General features: G+C 43.5%; 1 protein-coding gene and 1 long non-coding RNA gene across 6 annotated transcripts in view; one reads left to right on the top strand and one right to left on the bottom strand.

Annotated features, from left to right (window-relative positions):
• LOC139401538 (SEC14 domain and spectrin repeat-containing protein 1-like) overlaps window positions 1–11883 on the top strand; it is a 30709-nt gene extending 18826 nt beyond the window's left edge. For 3 of the 5 annotated variants that reach the window (XM_071145712.1, XM_071145715.1, XM_071145714.1), the window contains exons 10-20: window positions 272–375; window positions 505–615; window positions 2270–2392; window positions 5807–6001; window positions 6367–6481; window positions 8286–8445; window positions 8632–8713; window positions 8886–9008; window positions 9102–9293; window positions 9933–10063; window positions 10350–11883. In XM_071145712.1, the coding sequence (XP_071001813.1) occupies window positions 272–375; window positions 505–615; window positions 2270–2392; window positions 5807–6001; window positions 6367–6481; window positions 8286–8445; window positions 8632–8713; window positions 8886–9008; window positions 9102–9293; window positions 9933–10063; window positions 10350–10620 (1607 nt within the window). In that variant the 3' untranslated portion in view covers window positions 10621–11883. The remainder of the gene's footprint in view (window positions 1–271; window positions 376–504; window positions 616–2269; window positions 2393–5806; window positions 6002–6366; window positions 6482–8285; window positions 8446–8631; window positions 8714–8885; window positions 9009–9101; window positions 9294–9932; window positions 10064–10349) is intronic. The other 2 variants (XM_071145724.1, XM_071145723.1) reach the window with 1 other exon arrangement.
• A 347-nt stretch (window positions 11884–12230) lies between these two features.
• LOC139401591 (uncharacterized) lies at window positions 12231–15314 on the bottom strand. The gene is made up of 3 exons (XR_011633041.1): window positions 15162–15314; window positions 14694–14771; window positions 12231–12468 (listed from the first exon to the last, which is right to left on the bottom strand). It is a non-coding gene; the product is annotated as an uncharacterized lncRNA (long non-coding RNA).
• Between the last annotated feature and the right edge of the window lie 2467 nt (window positions 15315–17781).

Genomic DNA, 17781 nt, shown 5'->3' with positions numbered 1-17781 from the left:
GGCTGTCTCTCTCGCTCTCTCGCTCTCTGGCTGTCTCTCTCGCTCTCTCTCTCTCTCTCTGGCTGTCTCTCTCGCTCTCTCTCTCTCTGGCTGTCTCTCTCGCTCTCTCTCTCTCTGGCTGTCTCTCTCGCTCTCTCTCTCTCTGGCTGTCTCTCTCGCTCTCTCTGGCTGGCTGTCTCTCTCTCTCTCTCACACACACTTATATATAAAAACATATCTCTCTCACTACCATTCCCCCTATGACCATCCCTATCTCCTCTCTCCCCTCCAGGCCATGAGTTGCTGTCAGAGCTGCAGCAGCGGAGGTTTAATGGGTCAGAGGGAGGTGGTGTGGCCTGGTCCCCCATGGATGACGAGCTACTGGCCCAGCCACAGGTACAATAGAATAACTGCATTTTCCCCAGAGGGAACTTCAGTTATGGCAAGCCGGATAAGATGTAAACATATAACATCAAAATTCACACATAACATACAAATACTATACAAGATAAACTATTATTTCAGGTCATGAAGCTGCTGGACTCCCTCAGGGAACAGTACACTAAGTACCAGGAGGTGTGTCGCCAACGCAGCAAACGATCCCAGCTGGAGGAGATACAGACCAAGGTCATGCAGGTACTGCACACACACTGCCCTATGATGTCACACTCTGGATACACACTGAACACACACTACACACACACCAACATACTACACACACCCAAACCCACTGCACAATGCCAACATCATCAACACCTGCCTAGTGCCCTACACACAATGCCCTAATGGCATCAAAACACCAGCATGGTGAAATACTGATGCCAGGATTCAAACAAATGCAGATTACAGACATCTCACTGCCTTGACTTCAGGGTCTCTGTTTCACAGCTCTGCATGGGTTTTGACGACAGACATTCTGAACTTGAACACAACACGCGACAAGAAGCTGCCCTCATCCCTCCCGCTAATTGGGCAACGTTTTCATATTTTTGTGAGGGAAAGGCTGTAAATTACGAGGACTCTGTGTATTTTGAAAGATGATACGTTGAGGATTATAATAAATATCGCATTGATGTCATACAAGCAAGCCAAAAGTGCACCTCATATTTCCATATCATAAAACTTGTGCATACACTGAGTATACCAAAAATTAGGAACATCTTCCTAATATGGAGTTGAGACAAAGCCAGGATGAGCAGTCAGCACACATGGCTACATCTCAGCACACTTCCTCCTTGGCAGCTGGCACTACCTCATTTCCTGTCTGTAACCATGAAGGGAAAATGCCTTTTCTCCCATTGGCCAATAGATTTAACTCTACTTTAGCATCTAAAACAGTTGTTCTCCGTACTCCGTCATGTGCAACTGATCATTTGCCCTATGTTCTTATTATTCCTCCCATATAGGCTACCACCTATCTGACTGATACCCTTAGGGGCACTAGTACACCAGGCTGAGAACCGCTGATCTAAAGATGTCAGCATTTTGAATGTTTTCCTGTGCAAAAGGAAGTGAACAGCTCCTTCGATATGATGTGATGTGTTCCATGGAATGGATGGATTCTATTTTAGATTCTAGATCCTAACGGAATGAGCAGTCTGTTGCTATGGGGATGAAGATGTTGTTCTGTAGGATGATGGATTAGTTTGGCTAGGGGGGTTTGGCCTAGTTCTTATCTGCTGGGAGTAGAGATGCAGTGTAGCAAGTGGGGGAGTAGTTTGTAAGCTGTATTTCTCTGAGCGATATAGGAGACAGGCGGGAGAATTGCTTAGCAAGGCTAAAGGATGATGCCGAAAACCTCTTTCAAACTCAACACTGAACCATTTTATCATCCCTCTTTCAAAGTTCAGTGGATTCTAACACCTCTTCTTGATCTTCCTTAAATAATGCTGTATTTCAACCAGATGTTGAATTAGATTTATCATGTTATCCTTATCTTGTCCTGAGATGTCAGTTTCAAGTAGACACACACAGAAAACATTAGTACAATATATCGTGAACAATATTTACTTTATAGGTAACTTGACATAATATATTGCTGTGCTGACACATGGTACACTGTTTTAACAATGAGCCTCATTATACAACATTTTAAATGCCAATACATGCTTTATATCACCTGCTAGCTTTTAAGGAGTGTTACCTGATTGAAACCCACTCTGATTTACAGTTTTTCCAACCAATTAGGGACCTCTGATACCTGGAAGGTATTTCGTTGGTCGGCCTGGGGGAAGTGATGAAGCATTTATCAATGATTGTGTCCAATGGGGTCTCTCTTGTTGCTATGCAGGTTGTGAATTGGCTGGAGGGGCCTGGCACAGAGCAGCTCCGAACACAGTGGGGGATCGGAGATTCTATCAGGGCCTCCCAGGCCCTACAGCAGAAACACGAGGAGATGGAAAGCCAACACAGCGTAAGGACAGAATAAAACAACACACTACAGACACAATAGACACAAAACAGACGCAACACAACATAATACAATACCACACAACTCAAGACACATAGTTGGCCAGAAGACACAAGAGATAGAGAGCAAACACAGCGTAAGGACACCACAGACACGATAACACCACAGACACAGCTCTGTTACGCCACTCATTGTTCAGTGTTCATACTCACTTACAGAGAAGAGTTGTGGAGATAGATAGCTGCTAGTTCTCTCTCTCTGCAATAGAAGTACATGTCTGGAGTGTCTTGAAGATCCCAATAATTAGGTGACTGAATATGATTATGGATTTAGATTGTTAGGACGAATGTGTTAGCTGCCAGGAGACTGTAGGGAAGGCACTTGGCAGAAGACATACTGTTCTGTAACTGCTTTTCATAGATCAGTACTCTCTGGGCTGAGAAGCAGGGGCAAAGCGGTACTAGACTACAACTATGGAACTGATGTAGGTAAACCATTGACATAAATAAGGTACAATGTTTACATCTGGAAAAGTTTTGTGTGATTTCACTAACAAAACAACAGCTGGCATTAGTATTTTCCTGCTCAATCACCAGAGTCAGTCCAGGCCAGGAAGTGACTGCAGCAGCAACAGCTGTGGGGTGTAACTAATGTCTCTCCTGGCTGGGTTTATATCAAAGACCCTGATGAATCATTGCTCTGGGCTGGAGCGGGCCCCGTTGACCGGAACAGAGAAAGCTGGCCAGGGTGAATTGAAGGCTAAAGCCAGAGCGAGGTCAAAGCTAAGATTGACGATTAGGCTAGATACACCCACACCGGCAGAGAGCGACACCCACACCGGCAGAGAGCGACACCCACACCGGCAGAGAGCGACACCCACACCGGCAGAGAGCGACACCCACACCGGCAGAGAGCGACACCCACACCGGCAGAGAGCGACACCCACACTGTCAAGAGAGCGAGAGCCTTGTTTTGGTGTTATATCCCACAGCCTTCAGCAGGTGGAGCTATTGATCTGAAATGTTAAGTGTTCTCTAAGTAATAATGACAGTCCAAAAGCATTCAACTCAATTACTGTACACAGTAGGTCTGAACTGAACATTAACAACTTTGATACAGAAACTATTTGTATTGTTGGTATACAGTATTAGCACAACCTTCTGTGTTTGCTGGTATGAATTGTGTCTCCACAAAATATATTATTTGTTTTGTAGTGTCTGACTCTTCTGCTCTGTAATAACGCATTGGTTGTGTATATACAGTGGGGCAAAAGTATTTAGTCAGCCACCAATTGTGCAAGTTCTCCCACTTAAAAAGGTGAGTGGCCTGTAATTTTCATCATAGGTACACTTCAACTCTGAAAGACAAAATGAGAAAAAAAATCCAGAAAATCACATTGTAGGATTTTTTATTAATTTATTTGCAAATTATGGTGGAAAATAAGTATTTGGTCAATAACAAAAGTTTATCTCAATGCTTTGTTATATACCCTTTGTTGGCAATGACAGAGGTCAAACGTTTTCTGTAAGTTTTCACAAGGTTTTCACACACTGTTGCTGGTATTTTGGCCCATTCCTCCATGCAGATCTCCTCTAGAGCAGTGATGTTTTGGGGCTGTTGCTGGGCAACACGGACTTTCAAATCCCTCCAAAGATTTTCTATGGGGTTGAGATCTGGAGACTGGCTAGGCCACTCCAGGACCTTGAAATGCTTCTTACGAAGCCACTCCTTCGTTGCCCGGGCGGTGTGTTTGGGATCATTGTCATGCTGAAAGTCCCAGCCATGTTTCATCTTCAATGCCCTTGCTGATGGAAGGAGGTTTTCACTCAAAATCTCACGATACATGGCCCCATTCATTCTTTCCTTTACACGGATCAGTCGTCCTGGTCCCTTTGCAGAAAAACAGCCCTAAAGCATGATGTTTCTACCCCCATGCTTCACAGTAGGTATGGTGTTCTTTGGATGCAACTCAGCATTCTTTGTCCTCCAAACACGACGAGTTGAGTTTTTACAAAAAAGTTATATTTTGGTTTCATCTAACCATATGACATTCTCCCAATCTTCTTCTGGATCATCCAAATGCTCTCTAGCAAACTTCAGACGAGCCTGGACATGTACTGGCTTAAGCAGGGGGACACGTCTGGCACTGCAGGATTTGAGTCCCTGGCGGCGTAGTGTGTTACTGATGGTAGGCTTTGTTACTTTGGTCCCAGCTCTCTGCAGGTCATTCACTAGGTCCCCCCGTGTGGTTCTGGGATTTTTGCTCACCGTTCTTGTGATCATTTTGACCCCACGGGGTGAGATCTTGCGTGGAGCCCCAGATCAAGGGAGATTATCAGTGGTCTTGTATGTCTTCCATTTCCTAATAATTGCTCCCACAGTTGATTTCTTCAAACCAAGCTGCTTACCTATTGCAGATTACCTGCACCAGTCTTCCCAGCCTGGTGCAGGTCTACAATTTTGTTTCTGGTGTCCTTTGACAGCTCTTTGGTCTTGGCCACAGTGGAGTTTGGAGTGTGACTGTTTGAGGTTGTGGACAGGTGTCTTTTATACTGATAACAAGTTCAAACAGGTGCCATTAATACATGTAATGAGTGGAGGACAGAGGAGCCTCTTAAATAAGAAGTTACAGGTCTGTGAGAGCCAGAAATCTTGCTTGTTTGTAGGTGACCAAATACTTATTTCCACCATAATTTGCAAATAAATTCATAAACAATCCTACAATGTGATTTTCTGGATTGTTTTCCCCTCATTTTGTCTGTCATAGTTGAAGTGTACCTATGATGAAAATTACAGGCCACTCATCTTTTTAAGTGTGAGAACTTGCACAATTGTTGGCTGACTAAATACTTTTTTGCCCCACTGATTTGTACCTTGTCAGCTCGGGAGTTTACATAATGTGTTATTGGTTGTGTATATACAGCATTGCTTGCTGTGTATGATAATGTATTATTGGTTGTGTATATACAGGATTGCTTGCTGTGTATGATAATGTCTTATTGGTTGTTTATTTCCTGGAGTGGTTTGCTATGTGATAATGTGTGTGTTATTGGTTGTGTATCCACAGGAGTGGTTTGCGGTGTAATAATGTGTGTGTTATTGGTTGTGTATCCACAGGAGTGTTTTGCGGTGTAATAATATGTGTGTTATTGGTTGTGTATCCACAGGAGTGGTTTGCGGTGTAATAATGTGTGTGTTATTTGTTGTGTATCCACAGGAGTGGTTTGCGGTGTAATAATGTGTGTGTTATTGGTTGTGTATCCACAGGAGTGGTTTGCGGTGTAATAATATGTGTGGTATTGGTTGTGTATCCACAGGAGTGGTTTGCGGTGTAATAATGTGTGTGTTATTGGTTGTGTATCCACAGGAGTGGTTTGCGGTGTAATAATGTGTGTGTTATTGGTTGTGTATCCACAGGAGTGGTTTGCGGTGTACGTGGAGCTGAACCAGCAGATAGCAGCGTTGCTGAGTGCTGGAGACGAGGAGGACCTAGTGGAGCTGAAGGGTCTTCAGCAGCAGCTCAGTGATGTCTGTTACAGACAGGCCAGCCAACTGGAGTCCAGGCAGAACGTACTGCAGTCAGCACACGAGTTCCACGGCACCGCACAGGATGTATGTTTCATGGATTAATTCATTGATTGATTGAATTTATTTGATAATAGCAAAATACCTATACAGCCAAGAACAAGAGCGACAGTGATTCTTACTCTAAATCACCAAGTCAGTACCTAGGGCCAGTCCCTTGGCATTTGTGTACTGTAGATCGATATGTGAAAGCAATATGACAACAATCAGATGGCAAGATGGAGCTACCACCACCCATATTGCTTACACTTATCAAGTCCTCCAATCTACTTAAGGGCCTAGGGGTGAAGGAGTGGGGGTTGATTTGGGATTCAGTCATAATAGTATAGACTAACTGTATGGACTACAGCTTTGTGTTGCCTTTGTACTAACACCCCAGTTTACCCTCGCAGCTGTCCCAGCAGCTGGATGGTCTACTGGGCATGCTCTGTGCAGACGTGGCCCCCACTGACGGGGCTGCCATCCAACAAACACTCAAACACCTCGAGGAGAAACTCAAGAGTGTTGGTAAGCACAATTTTATTATTCTATTCTTACTGTTCATTTTTGTAATGTTATTATTCATTTATTATTTTTAAATTAAACACACTCTGTCTTATTACAGTTGAAGTCGGAAGTTTACATACACCTTAGACAAATACATTTAAACTCAGTTTTTCACCATTCCTGACATTTAATGCTAGTAAAAATTCCCTGTCTTAGGTCAGGTAAAATCATCACTTTATTTTAATAATGTGAAATGTCAGAATAATAGTATGAATGATTTATTTCAGCTTTTATTTCTTTCATCACATTCCCAGTGGGTTAGAAGTTTACATACATTCAATTAGTATTTTGTAACATTGCCTTTAAATTGTTTAGCTTGGGTCAAACGTTTCGGATAGCCTTCTACAAGCTCCCCACAATAAGTTGGGTGAATTGTGGCCCATTTCTCCTGACAGAGCTGGTCTAACTGAGTCAGGTTTGTAGGCCTCCTTGCTCGCACAGGTGCTTTCAGTTCTGCCCACAAATTGTCTATAGGATTGAGGTCGGGGCTTTGTGATGGCCAATACTTTGACGTTTTTTATCCTTAAGCCATTTTGCCACAACTTTGGAAGTATGCTTGGGGCCATTGTCCATTAGGAAGACCCATTTGCGACCAAGCTTTAACTTCCTGTCTGATGTCTTGAGATGTTGCTTTAATATATCCATATAATTTTCCTGCCTCATGATCCCATCTATTTTGTGAAGTGCACCTGTCTCTTCTGTAGCAAAGCACCTCCACAACTTGATGCTGCCACCCCTGTGCTTCACGGTTGGGATGGTGGTCTTTGGCTTGCAAGCCTCATACTTTTTCCTCCAAACATAACGATGGTCATTATGGCCAAACAGTTCTATTTTTGTTTCATCAGACCAGAGGACATTTCTCCAAAAAGTACGATCTTTGTCCCCATGTGCAGTTGCAAACCGTAGTCTGGCTTTTTTATGGCGGTTATGGAGCAGTGGCTTCTTCCTTGCTGAGTGGCCTTTCAGGTTATATCGATATTAGGCTCGTTTTATAGATATAGATACTTTTGTACCTGTTTCCTCCAGCATTTTCACAAGGTCCTTTGCTGTTGTTCTGGGATTGATTTGCACTTTTCGCACCAAAGTACGTTCATCTCTAGGAGACAGAACGAGTCTCCTTCCTGAGCGATATGACGACTGCGTGGTCCCATGGTGTTTATACTTGCGTACTATTGTTTGTACAGATGAACGTGGTACCTTCAGGCATTTGGAAATTGCTCCCAAGGATGAACCAGACTTGTGGAGGTCTACAATTTTTTTTCTGTGGTCTTGGCTGATTTTCTTTGATTTTCCCATGATGTCAAGCACAGAGGCACTGAGTTTGAAGGTAGGCCTTGAAATACTTCCACAGGTACACCTTCAATTGACTCAAATGAAGTCAAGTAGCCTATCAGAAGCTTCTAAAGCCATGACATAATTTTCTGGAATTGTCCAAGCTGTTTAAAGGCACAGTCAACTTAGTGTATGTAAACTTCTGACCCACTGGAATTGGGATACAGTGAAATAAGCTGTCTGTAAACAATTGTTGGAAACACGACTTGCACAAAGTAGATGTCCTAACCGACAAACTATCGTTTGTTAACAATAAATGTGTGGAGTGGTTGAAAAACGAGTTTTAATGACTCCAACCTAAGTGTATGTAAACTTCCGACTTCAACTGTAGATGGATAACTGCAAGAATAAAGTTTGGTTGGAATATTTTATAACTATCAGTAGTGTTAGTTTGGTTATTGAGGAATATTCTCTGCTGTGATGCTCTGTCCAGAGGGATCCCTGGCAGGCCTGAGGGAGAAAGGGCAGGTCGTGATGGATCAGATGTCCAACCAGACAACCTGGTCCTATGGGAAGGATGTGCCCATTGAAAACAAAGAAAACATTGATCATATCCAAGGAGTTATGGAGGACATGCAACTCCGGAAACAAAGGTTTACCCAGATGTCTTTTTTCCTGAGCGTGCAGGGCTGCAGCTGCTCCAGATAATGCTGAAGTTGTTTACAAAGCTCCCATGAGTCAGACAGTTTCTGTAATATCATCGAATTTTGGACTTTGCCATGGATATTGACATGGAAATGACCATTGTCATGTTTTAAGAGTGTTTTGGTTCTGTCTAGATGTGAAGACATGGTGGATGTGAGGAGACTGAAGATGCTTCAGATGGTCCAGCTTTTCAAGTGTGAGGAAGATGCATCACAGGTCAGTCTATGGACCTTCCCTTCTTCATCTCTGTCTGTCTGTTTGTTAGTTTAATCTTTGGTTCTGGGTTGCATATTTCAACACGTCACTGATGTGTTGTTTTGTTATTATTGACATATTGTTTTTGTTGTTAAGAAGACCTTGTAAACCTCATACCTGTGTTGATTCTCAGGCGGTGGAGTGGCTTGGTGAGCTGCTGGATGCTCTCCTGAAGACCCACATCAGGCTCGGGGACGATGCACAGGAAACCAAAGTGCTGCTGGAGAAACACAAGAAATTTGTGGATGTTGCACAGGTACTGATCTCTCGTGGCAAGCTGTTGACATACATGTACAGAACACAACCCTGAACACAACCCTGAGCATCTCCCTCTTTCTCTGTGTTTCAGAGCACCTATGACTACGGCCGTCAGCTGCTTCAGGCGACGGTGGTGTTGTGTCAGTCTCTACGCTGCACCACACGCTCCTCCGGTGACACCCTGCCACGCCTCAACCGGGTCTGGAAACAGTTCTCTGTCACCTCTGAGGAGAGGGTCCATCGGCTGGAAATGGCCTGCTCTTTCCACACCGCAGCTGAGAAGGTGGGTGAAGAATGGACAATATTTACTGTTTAAAGAATGAGACACCAAGAAAAGGCTTTCTCCCTGCCTAAAGCTTATTTGAGCCTATGGAAAACCTACAGGTTGTGAGGTTTCATGACAGAAGGTAGTGATGACAGACAACACTCAAGCCAACATTTTAGGTAAACAAGTAGCAACTAAACTCCAGAGCAGCCTCTTTAATGATCAGTGTTGTAGTGAGTCCAGCCTCGAGACCATATATTGAGTGTCTCAGTCTTGTCTCTGTGTTGGACACGTTTTTACTTAGTCTTGACTCGTCTCGGACAATGAGGACTCGTAATTTCTTCCCGAGAGCAGCCGAGACCAGCAGAGTAAAAGACTCATAATTATCAACTCCCATTCAGTCAGCCATAAAACCACTTTGCCAGGACAAACAACCACACTCCTTTCATGACACTGACATGTGGCTCTCTGTTTGTGGCTCTCTGTTTGTGGCTCTCTGTTTGTGACACTCTGTTTGTGGCTCTCTGTTTGTGGCTCTCTGTTTGTGGCTCTCTGTTTGTGGCTCTCTGTTTGTGGCTCTCTGTTTTCACCATTCTGAATGTCTAAAGAATCCATATGTTCTGAAATATGAACACAACACTGTCTTCTCCATCCCAGGTGCTGGTCCAAGCCAGCCCAGAGCAGGGTGATCTCCCAGTGGAGTTGGAGCAGGAGACCTATGAGGAGGTGGAGACGGTGGGGAAGGCTCTACTGGACAGACTCACTGTCCCTGTTATATTCCCAGATGGGTAAGAAACAGAGGACAGGTCACACTAAAACCTGCATGACTTTAGTGACTCCCTGAAACTTGTCATGATGCGGGGTTAACGTCAATGCTGGTAAAGTTATTTCCAATTTACTCCTCAAGTACCAAACATAATTTACACTGGCAACTGATGTTATCCATCCACTATAACCATTTATCAATGTCATAGTGTACATGAAGATGTTTGAAGATCTAATGATGCATGCCACTTTAAGAGGAGAACTGATGCCTTGTTGTTGATTCCTTCCCTCCGCTATGTCCCCCTTTAGGAGTGAGCAGTACTTCGGCAGCCCAGGAGACATGGCATCCTCTGCTGTACACATCCGGGACAAGATGAAGCTGGTGGAGGACAGGAAACTGACTCTGCACGAGGAAGATGAAGAAGACGTTGAGCAGCTACAGTATGATCAGATACATGACCAGGACAAAGAACTACAAGATGATGAAGAACTACAAGATGACCAGGAACTACAAGAAGTGGACAAAGAACTACAAGATGGAGAGGAACTGGAACTGGAGACGGACACTCAGAAAAGCTAATGGAGCACCTTCAACAGCTAACCTAGTCCCAGATCAGTTTGTGCTGTCTCGACAAATCCTATGGCCATTGGCGTGACAATCATAGGAGTTTACAAGACAGCATAAACAGATCTGGGACCAGGCTACAGAACAGCAGCAGCCAGCAGTCCACCAGAGATTCAGGACAGGAAAGAACACCTCTGACCTTTGTCATCATGTCAACACAGCGCCTGACCATCACGTGCTCCAGAACTAAAATCCTGTCAATCACCCGGTGTGACTGCATTCCTTCCATCTGTTGTACTCTGCCTCGCCAAGCCATATTAACTTACTAAGAGCAGTTAAAGATAGAATATGGTTCTGAGATCAACTTACATTGCTTACCGCACATGACATGGAGATGAGGGGAGGAAACAGGCTGAAAGCACTGACTGAACTGAAATGGACTATTTCCCTTAAAGCTTTACCTTGCCTGTCGCTTGTCCATCTTAAGTTGCGTTCACACTGCACGTAGCCCAGGGCTAGTTTTCAACCAGGGTTAAGGTTGGCCCTGGGCTAAGAACATGTAGTGTGAAAAGCCCTTAAGACAGTTGACTCAAGCTTTTACATGGTGCTACTAAACCTTCTAGAATGTACAGAAAACAAAGCATTCATCTATCTCTCCTTTTACCTTACAGGTTCTGTAGAGTTTCTAGGCCGTTCTCTTTGTCAAACTGCCTTGTTTGACTATAAGCAATGTATTTTATATTTTCCCACTGTTGTTTTTCTTCCCCCGCAGTACCTTGACGTGTAAAAAGATGTGCCAGTAATGTAAATTCATTCTGAAGGCGTTTGAATAAGGCACTAACTGCCCAGCCGACTGTTTCCGGTGTAGACATACTGTTGTATATTGCGCAGATGGATGGGCGCCGTCAACCAGCTTGTAAGACATTTAGGCTGTGTTACTTGTATGCATCAAGGTACAATGTAAAATCAGAGCTTTGTTATAAGCCTAGATTAGAGTGGTAGATCCAGGGCTTTTGTTTTTATTAATAAAATGTGATTTGGAAAAGCTATGCTTCAACTCTTCATAGTTGTCATTCTAATGTATACATAAAGTACATACGCCGTTTGCATTGTGAGGCATGCTATTGAAATATTAATTATATTTATTTTGTTTTGTATATTATGTATTTTACATATCAGTGCAAGTCATAATGCTTGTTGTGTTTAGGTTTGCGAGGCTAATCATGTATTTCTTGAAAATTGGGGTCCTGCGAAATAAACAAGCAAACATTTGAAAGATTTCTTGGAGAGAATGTAATCATTTTACCATTGTCTTGTAAGACTATGCTTAACACATGGCAATGTTGTCTTCTACACATACAGTACACAAGATATGACATCATGCATAACATTTTATTTTACACAAAAGTTATTCTGTAAAATAAGCCTAACTTTACCAGTTGTCAGATTGAATAGGATATTTGAGGGCTTTCAAAAAAGCTGCCAAGCCATTCACAAATCAAGGTGTGTGTAGTCAGTGCAGTAGCAGTATGAGAATGGCCAAAATTCCAACTGTCAATAATTATTGCATCATTTATCCCATGATGACATCACTCAAGCCCTACAAAAGAGACCCCCGCTGTCTTATCCTCACCTCTCTCTGCCTTCAATCCTAGTCTGTATATAGAAGAATCCAACATGATTACAAAACTGCAGACTGGGAAACCACAATTACCAAAGCTCTTGTTCTGCCCCCTGTGACCCAAACCCCCCTATGCCTGGACCAGAGGGTCGTCCTGATGGGCCAAATCCTCGTCATATCCAGTGGTCTCCATGAAGTCTGTGCATGGTGCTCCATTACTCCTTATCCACCAGAAAAGGGATCTGAGGAGAGAATTCATGATAACAAGGCCAACTGAGATAAAACACAGAGTAAACCAACTGCAAGCACAAATAAGAATATAAATGAAGAGAGGGAGGGAGAAAACAGGACACATTTTACTCAAACCTAAACAACGATCCCAAGCCCAGAACATTCTGCAGAAAATCCACCAACTCCACAGGAAGAAAAGCAACAGCAAGGTCACAAAACTAAAATAACAAGGGAAAATAGTGGAGGACAGGGAGAAGGCCAATGTTTTTGAAGACCGTCTGAAAAACATCAACTCTTGCCCTGGAGGCCCCCTGTTTGACCCTGAGTGGAAGACAATCATTGATCGTCAGGTTTTTATCCCCACCGATCTACCCATAAGCCCCACCCTCAACACAAGTCACCCCCTCATCACTCCTGTCACTGTCACAGAGCTGCAAGAGCACATCAAGAAACTGAAGATCAAGGCACCAGGGGAGGACACTATCGACAACCGACTCATCAAGGAGGCCTCCCCTGAGTTCCACTACCAGCTCTGTGACCTCTGCACCCTCTGTGTGCACACCACACATTTCCCCAAACCCTGGAAGTCAGCGGTTGTCACAATGATCCCCAGGCCAGGTAAGGACCCTCACCAGCCAGCCAACTATAGGCCCATCAACCTCTTGAAGCTGCTGGAGAGGGTCCTGGTTAGCCGGCACCTGAGACACTTCAACAACAGCGGAGCACTCAAGAGTACATCAGGCGAGCTTCAGGACGAAGAGATCAACATCCTGAGCCTGGCCGAAGCTGTACAAAGCGGGTTCAACAAAAAAAGAGGTGGCGGTGGCTGTCTTCTTCGACAGTGAAAAGGCATTTGATAAGATGTGGCACAATGGGCTCATCTATAGGCTATCAGATACAAACCTGAAACTCCCCACTCAGATGGTCACTCTTTTAAACAGCTTTTTAAATCAGTGGGAGATTGCATGGGAGAAGAAGAACCCACATCATCCAGGTTCTTTCCAGAGGCGGGAGTACCCCAAGGCTCCACCCTCAGCTCTCTACTGTTTTTAATGTACATCTGTGATATTTATTACCCCCACCCAAGAGAGGGACATGTGGCCCAGTTCACAGACAATCTCTGTTATTGGGCCTCTTTGCCCATGCAGGAAAAAAGCTACAGAAGTGCATAACAGAGATCAAGAACTGAGCAAATCTGTGGCAGGGCAAACTTAACCCCCTGAAGACCCACTGCGTCCCCTTCTCCAGGCGCCCAAAAATAACTAAGCAAGTGGACCTTAAACTGTATGGACAGGCACTCCAGATGACCCCAAAGGCCAAGTTCCTTGGGGTCACATTCCAAGAAAAAAAATCCTGGCGTGCCCACAGACTGCCTGGAGAAGGAGGGAATGAAGCGCCTGAACCACCTGAGGGTACTCTGTAAAAGAAAAGGAGGAGCCTCCCCAGGGAACAGCCATCGAGTCTACCAGAGGTGCATTCAGCCGCTCTTTGAGTACGCTACACCAGCCTGGTGTAAAGTGGAGAGGTCTCACATCAGAAAACTTCAGACCATTCAAAACCTTACCATCAAGATGACATACATACTCCCCACATACACAAACACACACTACATGAACCTTTAGGACTGAGAACACTTGAGGAGAGGATGGCCGTTCTTGGGTGCAGGTTTACACTCAGGTCAGTGGACAACCCATCTCTGAAACCCATGATTGAGGATGAACAAGCCAACCCACACCGATTTTTATCTAGCACCCCCCTCTACGTGCTTCTTAAATATTGAGCATTTTTTCAGTTCTGAACTCTTTTAAAACCATTTTAGAGTGGATATCTGTTCAATTTTATTATGATTATATACGCTCTTTCTCCTGCTGATATTTCAACATTTTAACTCCAGTTATTTTAACCACTGGACTTACTTTAAACCATTATACCCTTTTAAACCCACCTGTCAATGATAGTGCAATAGAAGCTGACATTTTAGCAATCTTAACCACAGTTTAAATGCACTTTAAGTTGATTTCTTTTTTTCCAGTTAACTCTTAATAACACTGGAGGCTGACATTATATAAATGTTTGCTATCCAACTCATTTCAACCCACCTATGCAGAAGCACAGAGGCTGCCAGCTTTTAAGAACAGCTTTTAAGAATGTTTTACATCAAACAATTAACATAATTGTCTTTTTAAAACATGTTTTAAAACATGCATACTTTAATCATGAATACCTAATTACTTACCTAAAGTTCAGAACGCCAGTAAGATGATACAGTATGTTGCTACTCTGGAGAAGATGTGTGTAATCCTCTCTGCAACTCCTGTTGAAAGATGGAAAACACGAAAAACATAAACCACAACCATTCACAAACCACCAACCCCCTTCCATATCCTGAAGTTTCCATCTCCAACATTCTATTTTAACATCCAACATTCTATTTTAAATACAATTATTTACCCCAAACCAAACACCGTACCCTAAACCGGGTTCGTACCCTATACCCAACCCCTCCTCCTCTATTTTATTTGATTACATTTTCTGATAAAAATGTTTTCATCCATTAAAGTTTGTTTTAATCAAATCAAGTGGAGGATGACAAAAGGAGAACTCCGCCCCTCCTACTTGTACCTCGCCCAACCTGACCTTCAACCAGACAGATAAAACGGAGAAGAGGGATAGAAGAGGGCACAATGTCCTGAGATGTTCTTACTTGTCCCAAAGTTCGTAATCGCAGAGAACCCACAAGCCACCCTGTCCGCGGGTGCCGCCGACCCAGGGTGACCTGGCATCAAAGGAGAGGGGCCCGCAGGAGGCGTTAGACAGGCCGGGTAACCTACCTGGCCTAACCGCCCTTTTCCGCTTCGTCTGTTTGAATAAAATATGGGCTTTTAACTAAAACTGTTACGACTTTGACTTTTTATTACTAGATGGTTTATAAGAGTTTTAGAGTAGAGTTAATAATAGATACATAGATAATAAGAACCTAATCTGTTAGGAATAGATACAATTAAAACAGTGAATCATTGTATCTGTCCTTAACAAATAAATAAATAGCCTACGTTAAAACACTATATTTATTTAAAACATTGAAGGTGAGATCTAGATAGTATACAGCTATGATCAGAATGTACTTTTCGTAGCAGGTTAGGATAATTAACGTAGTAGGTCAGGAGAATTAGGTTAAGGTTAGGACAACGGTTAGGTTTAATGTTAGTTAAAATGCTCAAATTCTCCATTCAGTCATTAACATTCCAGTCAGATTCATTATACCATTATGGTTTAGTTTGCACTCATTTGCCTCATTGGCCTACAATTTCTTGAATCTTGATCCAACTGTTGGTTTCCAAGTTCTAACCCTTATAGACGGCAAAGCATTCATTCATAAACATTTACTATAGCTATAACATTGTACAACATTGACAGATAACTAAAGGAAGAGAATAGACAGGGGAATATACACTCTAGTACCAGGTCGGACCCCCTTTTGCCTCCAGAACAGCCTGAATTCGTTGGGGGATGGAAACGTTGCTCAATTGGTATCAAGGGATCTAACATGTGCCAGGAAAACATTCGCCACACCATTACACCACCGCCACCAACCTGTACCGTTGACAACAGGCATGATGGGGCCATGGACTCATGCTGTTTACTCCAAATTCTGACTCTGCCATCAGCATGACGCAACACTAACCGGGATTTGTCGGACCAGGCGATGTCTTTCCACTCCTCAAATGTCCAGTGTTGGCGATCGCTTGCCCACCAGATGTTTTTTGGGGGTCAAGTTTAAGGAGCTCCTTTAGCACCTCAGACTCAGTGATTTCCTGCAGGGAGAACATTGTAGCGGGGCAGGGGAAAAAGAGGGAGAAGCATCGGGGATAGTTGCATTAGAAAGGGTTGGAGATGAGGAAATGTTGGACGAGTCAAATAGGAATCCTGACTTAATGAAGTGGTGATTAAAGAGCTCAGTCATGTGCTTATTGTCAGTAACAACCACATCATCAACATTACGGGACGTGGGAAGCTGAGGAGGAGGTATTCTTCTCCAGGTCTAACTGTTTTCCAGAACTTCTTGGGTTTAGAGCCACAGAGAGAGAACTGCTCCTTAAAGTAACTAACTTTGGCCTTCCGGATAGCCTGTGCACTTATTTCTCATTTGCCTGAACGAGAGCCAGTCAGCCTGAGTATGCGTGTGCCAAGCCTTTCGCCAAATGCAATTACTGAGGTGGAGTAACTCTGTAAGATCAAGGTCGAACCAGGGGCTGAACCTGTCTCTAAATCGTATTTTCTTTATGGGGGCGTGTTTGTTAACAATTTGTTAACAAACAAAGAAGAGGGGATCAAGCTGATTCTATACCATTTTACAGAGGCCAGTTCATGAAGGGAGGCTTGCTCATTAAAGTTTTTTAGCAAGCGTCTATGACAAATCAGGACAGGTCGTTTCACTGAGCAGCCATCACAAACACAGGCTGTAAAACAGTGACCTCTAAGGTCATTACAGAAAACACCAGTCTGATACCTATCAGTATTATTTGTGAGGATAACATCAAGGAGAGTAGTCTTTTCTGGGTGTTTGGAGTCATACCTTGTACGGTTGGTGATATTCTGAGAAAAATGTAGTTAGTCCCATTGCTTTTGTACTTGGTCAGGTGGTTTAAGCATGTCCCAGTTTAGGTCACCTAGCAGGACAAATTCAGATTTAGTGTAAGGGGCCAGGAGAGAGCTTAGGGCAGGTAGGGTACAGGCCGGTGCTGATGGAGGACGATAGCACCCAGCAACAGTCAACAAAGAGCTTTTTGAAAGTTTAATTCCTAAAACCAGAAAATCAAATTGTTTGGGCACGGACTTGGTGGAGACAACCGAGCACTGAAGGTGATCCTTGGTAAAGATTGCCACTACCCCACCTTTGGAAGATCTGTTTTGCCGAAAAAGGTTATAACCAGAAAGGTTAACATCAGTATTCAAAACACTCTTTCATAACCACATCTGAGTAATGTCCAACACATCTGGATTGGAGCTGTGAACCCACACTTTAAATTGATCAATTTTAAGTAATACGCTTCTAGTGTTAATGTGCAGAAAACCCAGGCTTTTACGAGAACAGAAATCCGTGAAGCAGATATCAGAGCACAAGTCAGAATTGGGGCTAGCAACAGTAGATGGGCCAGGGTGTACATGCACATTTCCAGATATCATCAACAGTAGATGGGCCAGGGTGTACATGCACATTTCCAGATATCATCAACAGTAATACAATCAAAGCACGGCATAGTACAGGGAGAGCTCTGCAGTGCTGATTTATGACATCTGAATGTAAATCAGATGGCAACAAG

Source organism: Oncorhynchus clarkii, chromosome 3 (genome assembly GCF_045791955.1).
Source record: "Oncorhynchus clarkii lewisi isolate Uvic-CL-2024 chromosome 3, UVic_Ocla_1.0, whole genome shotgun sequence".
NCBI classification, from domain to species: Eukaryota; Metazoa; Chordata; class Actinopteri; order Salmoniformes; family Salmonidae; genus Oncorhynchus; species Oncorhynchus clarkii.
This window is presented reverse-complemented; position numbering and strand designations above follow the sequence as displayed.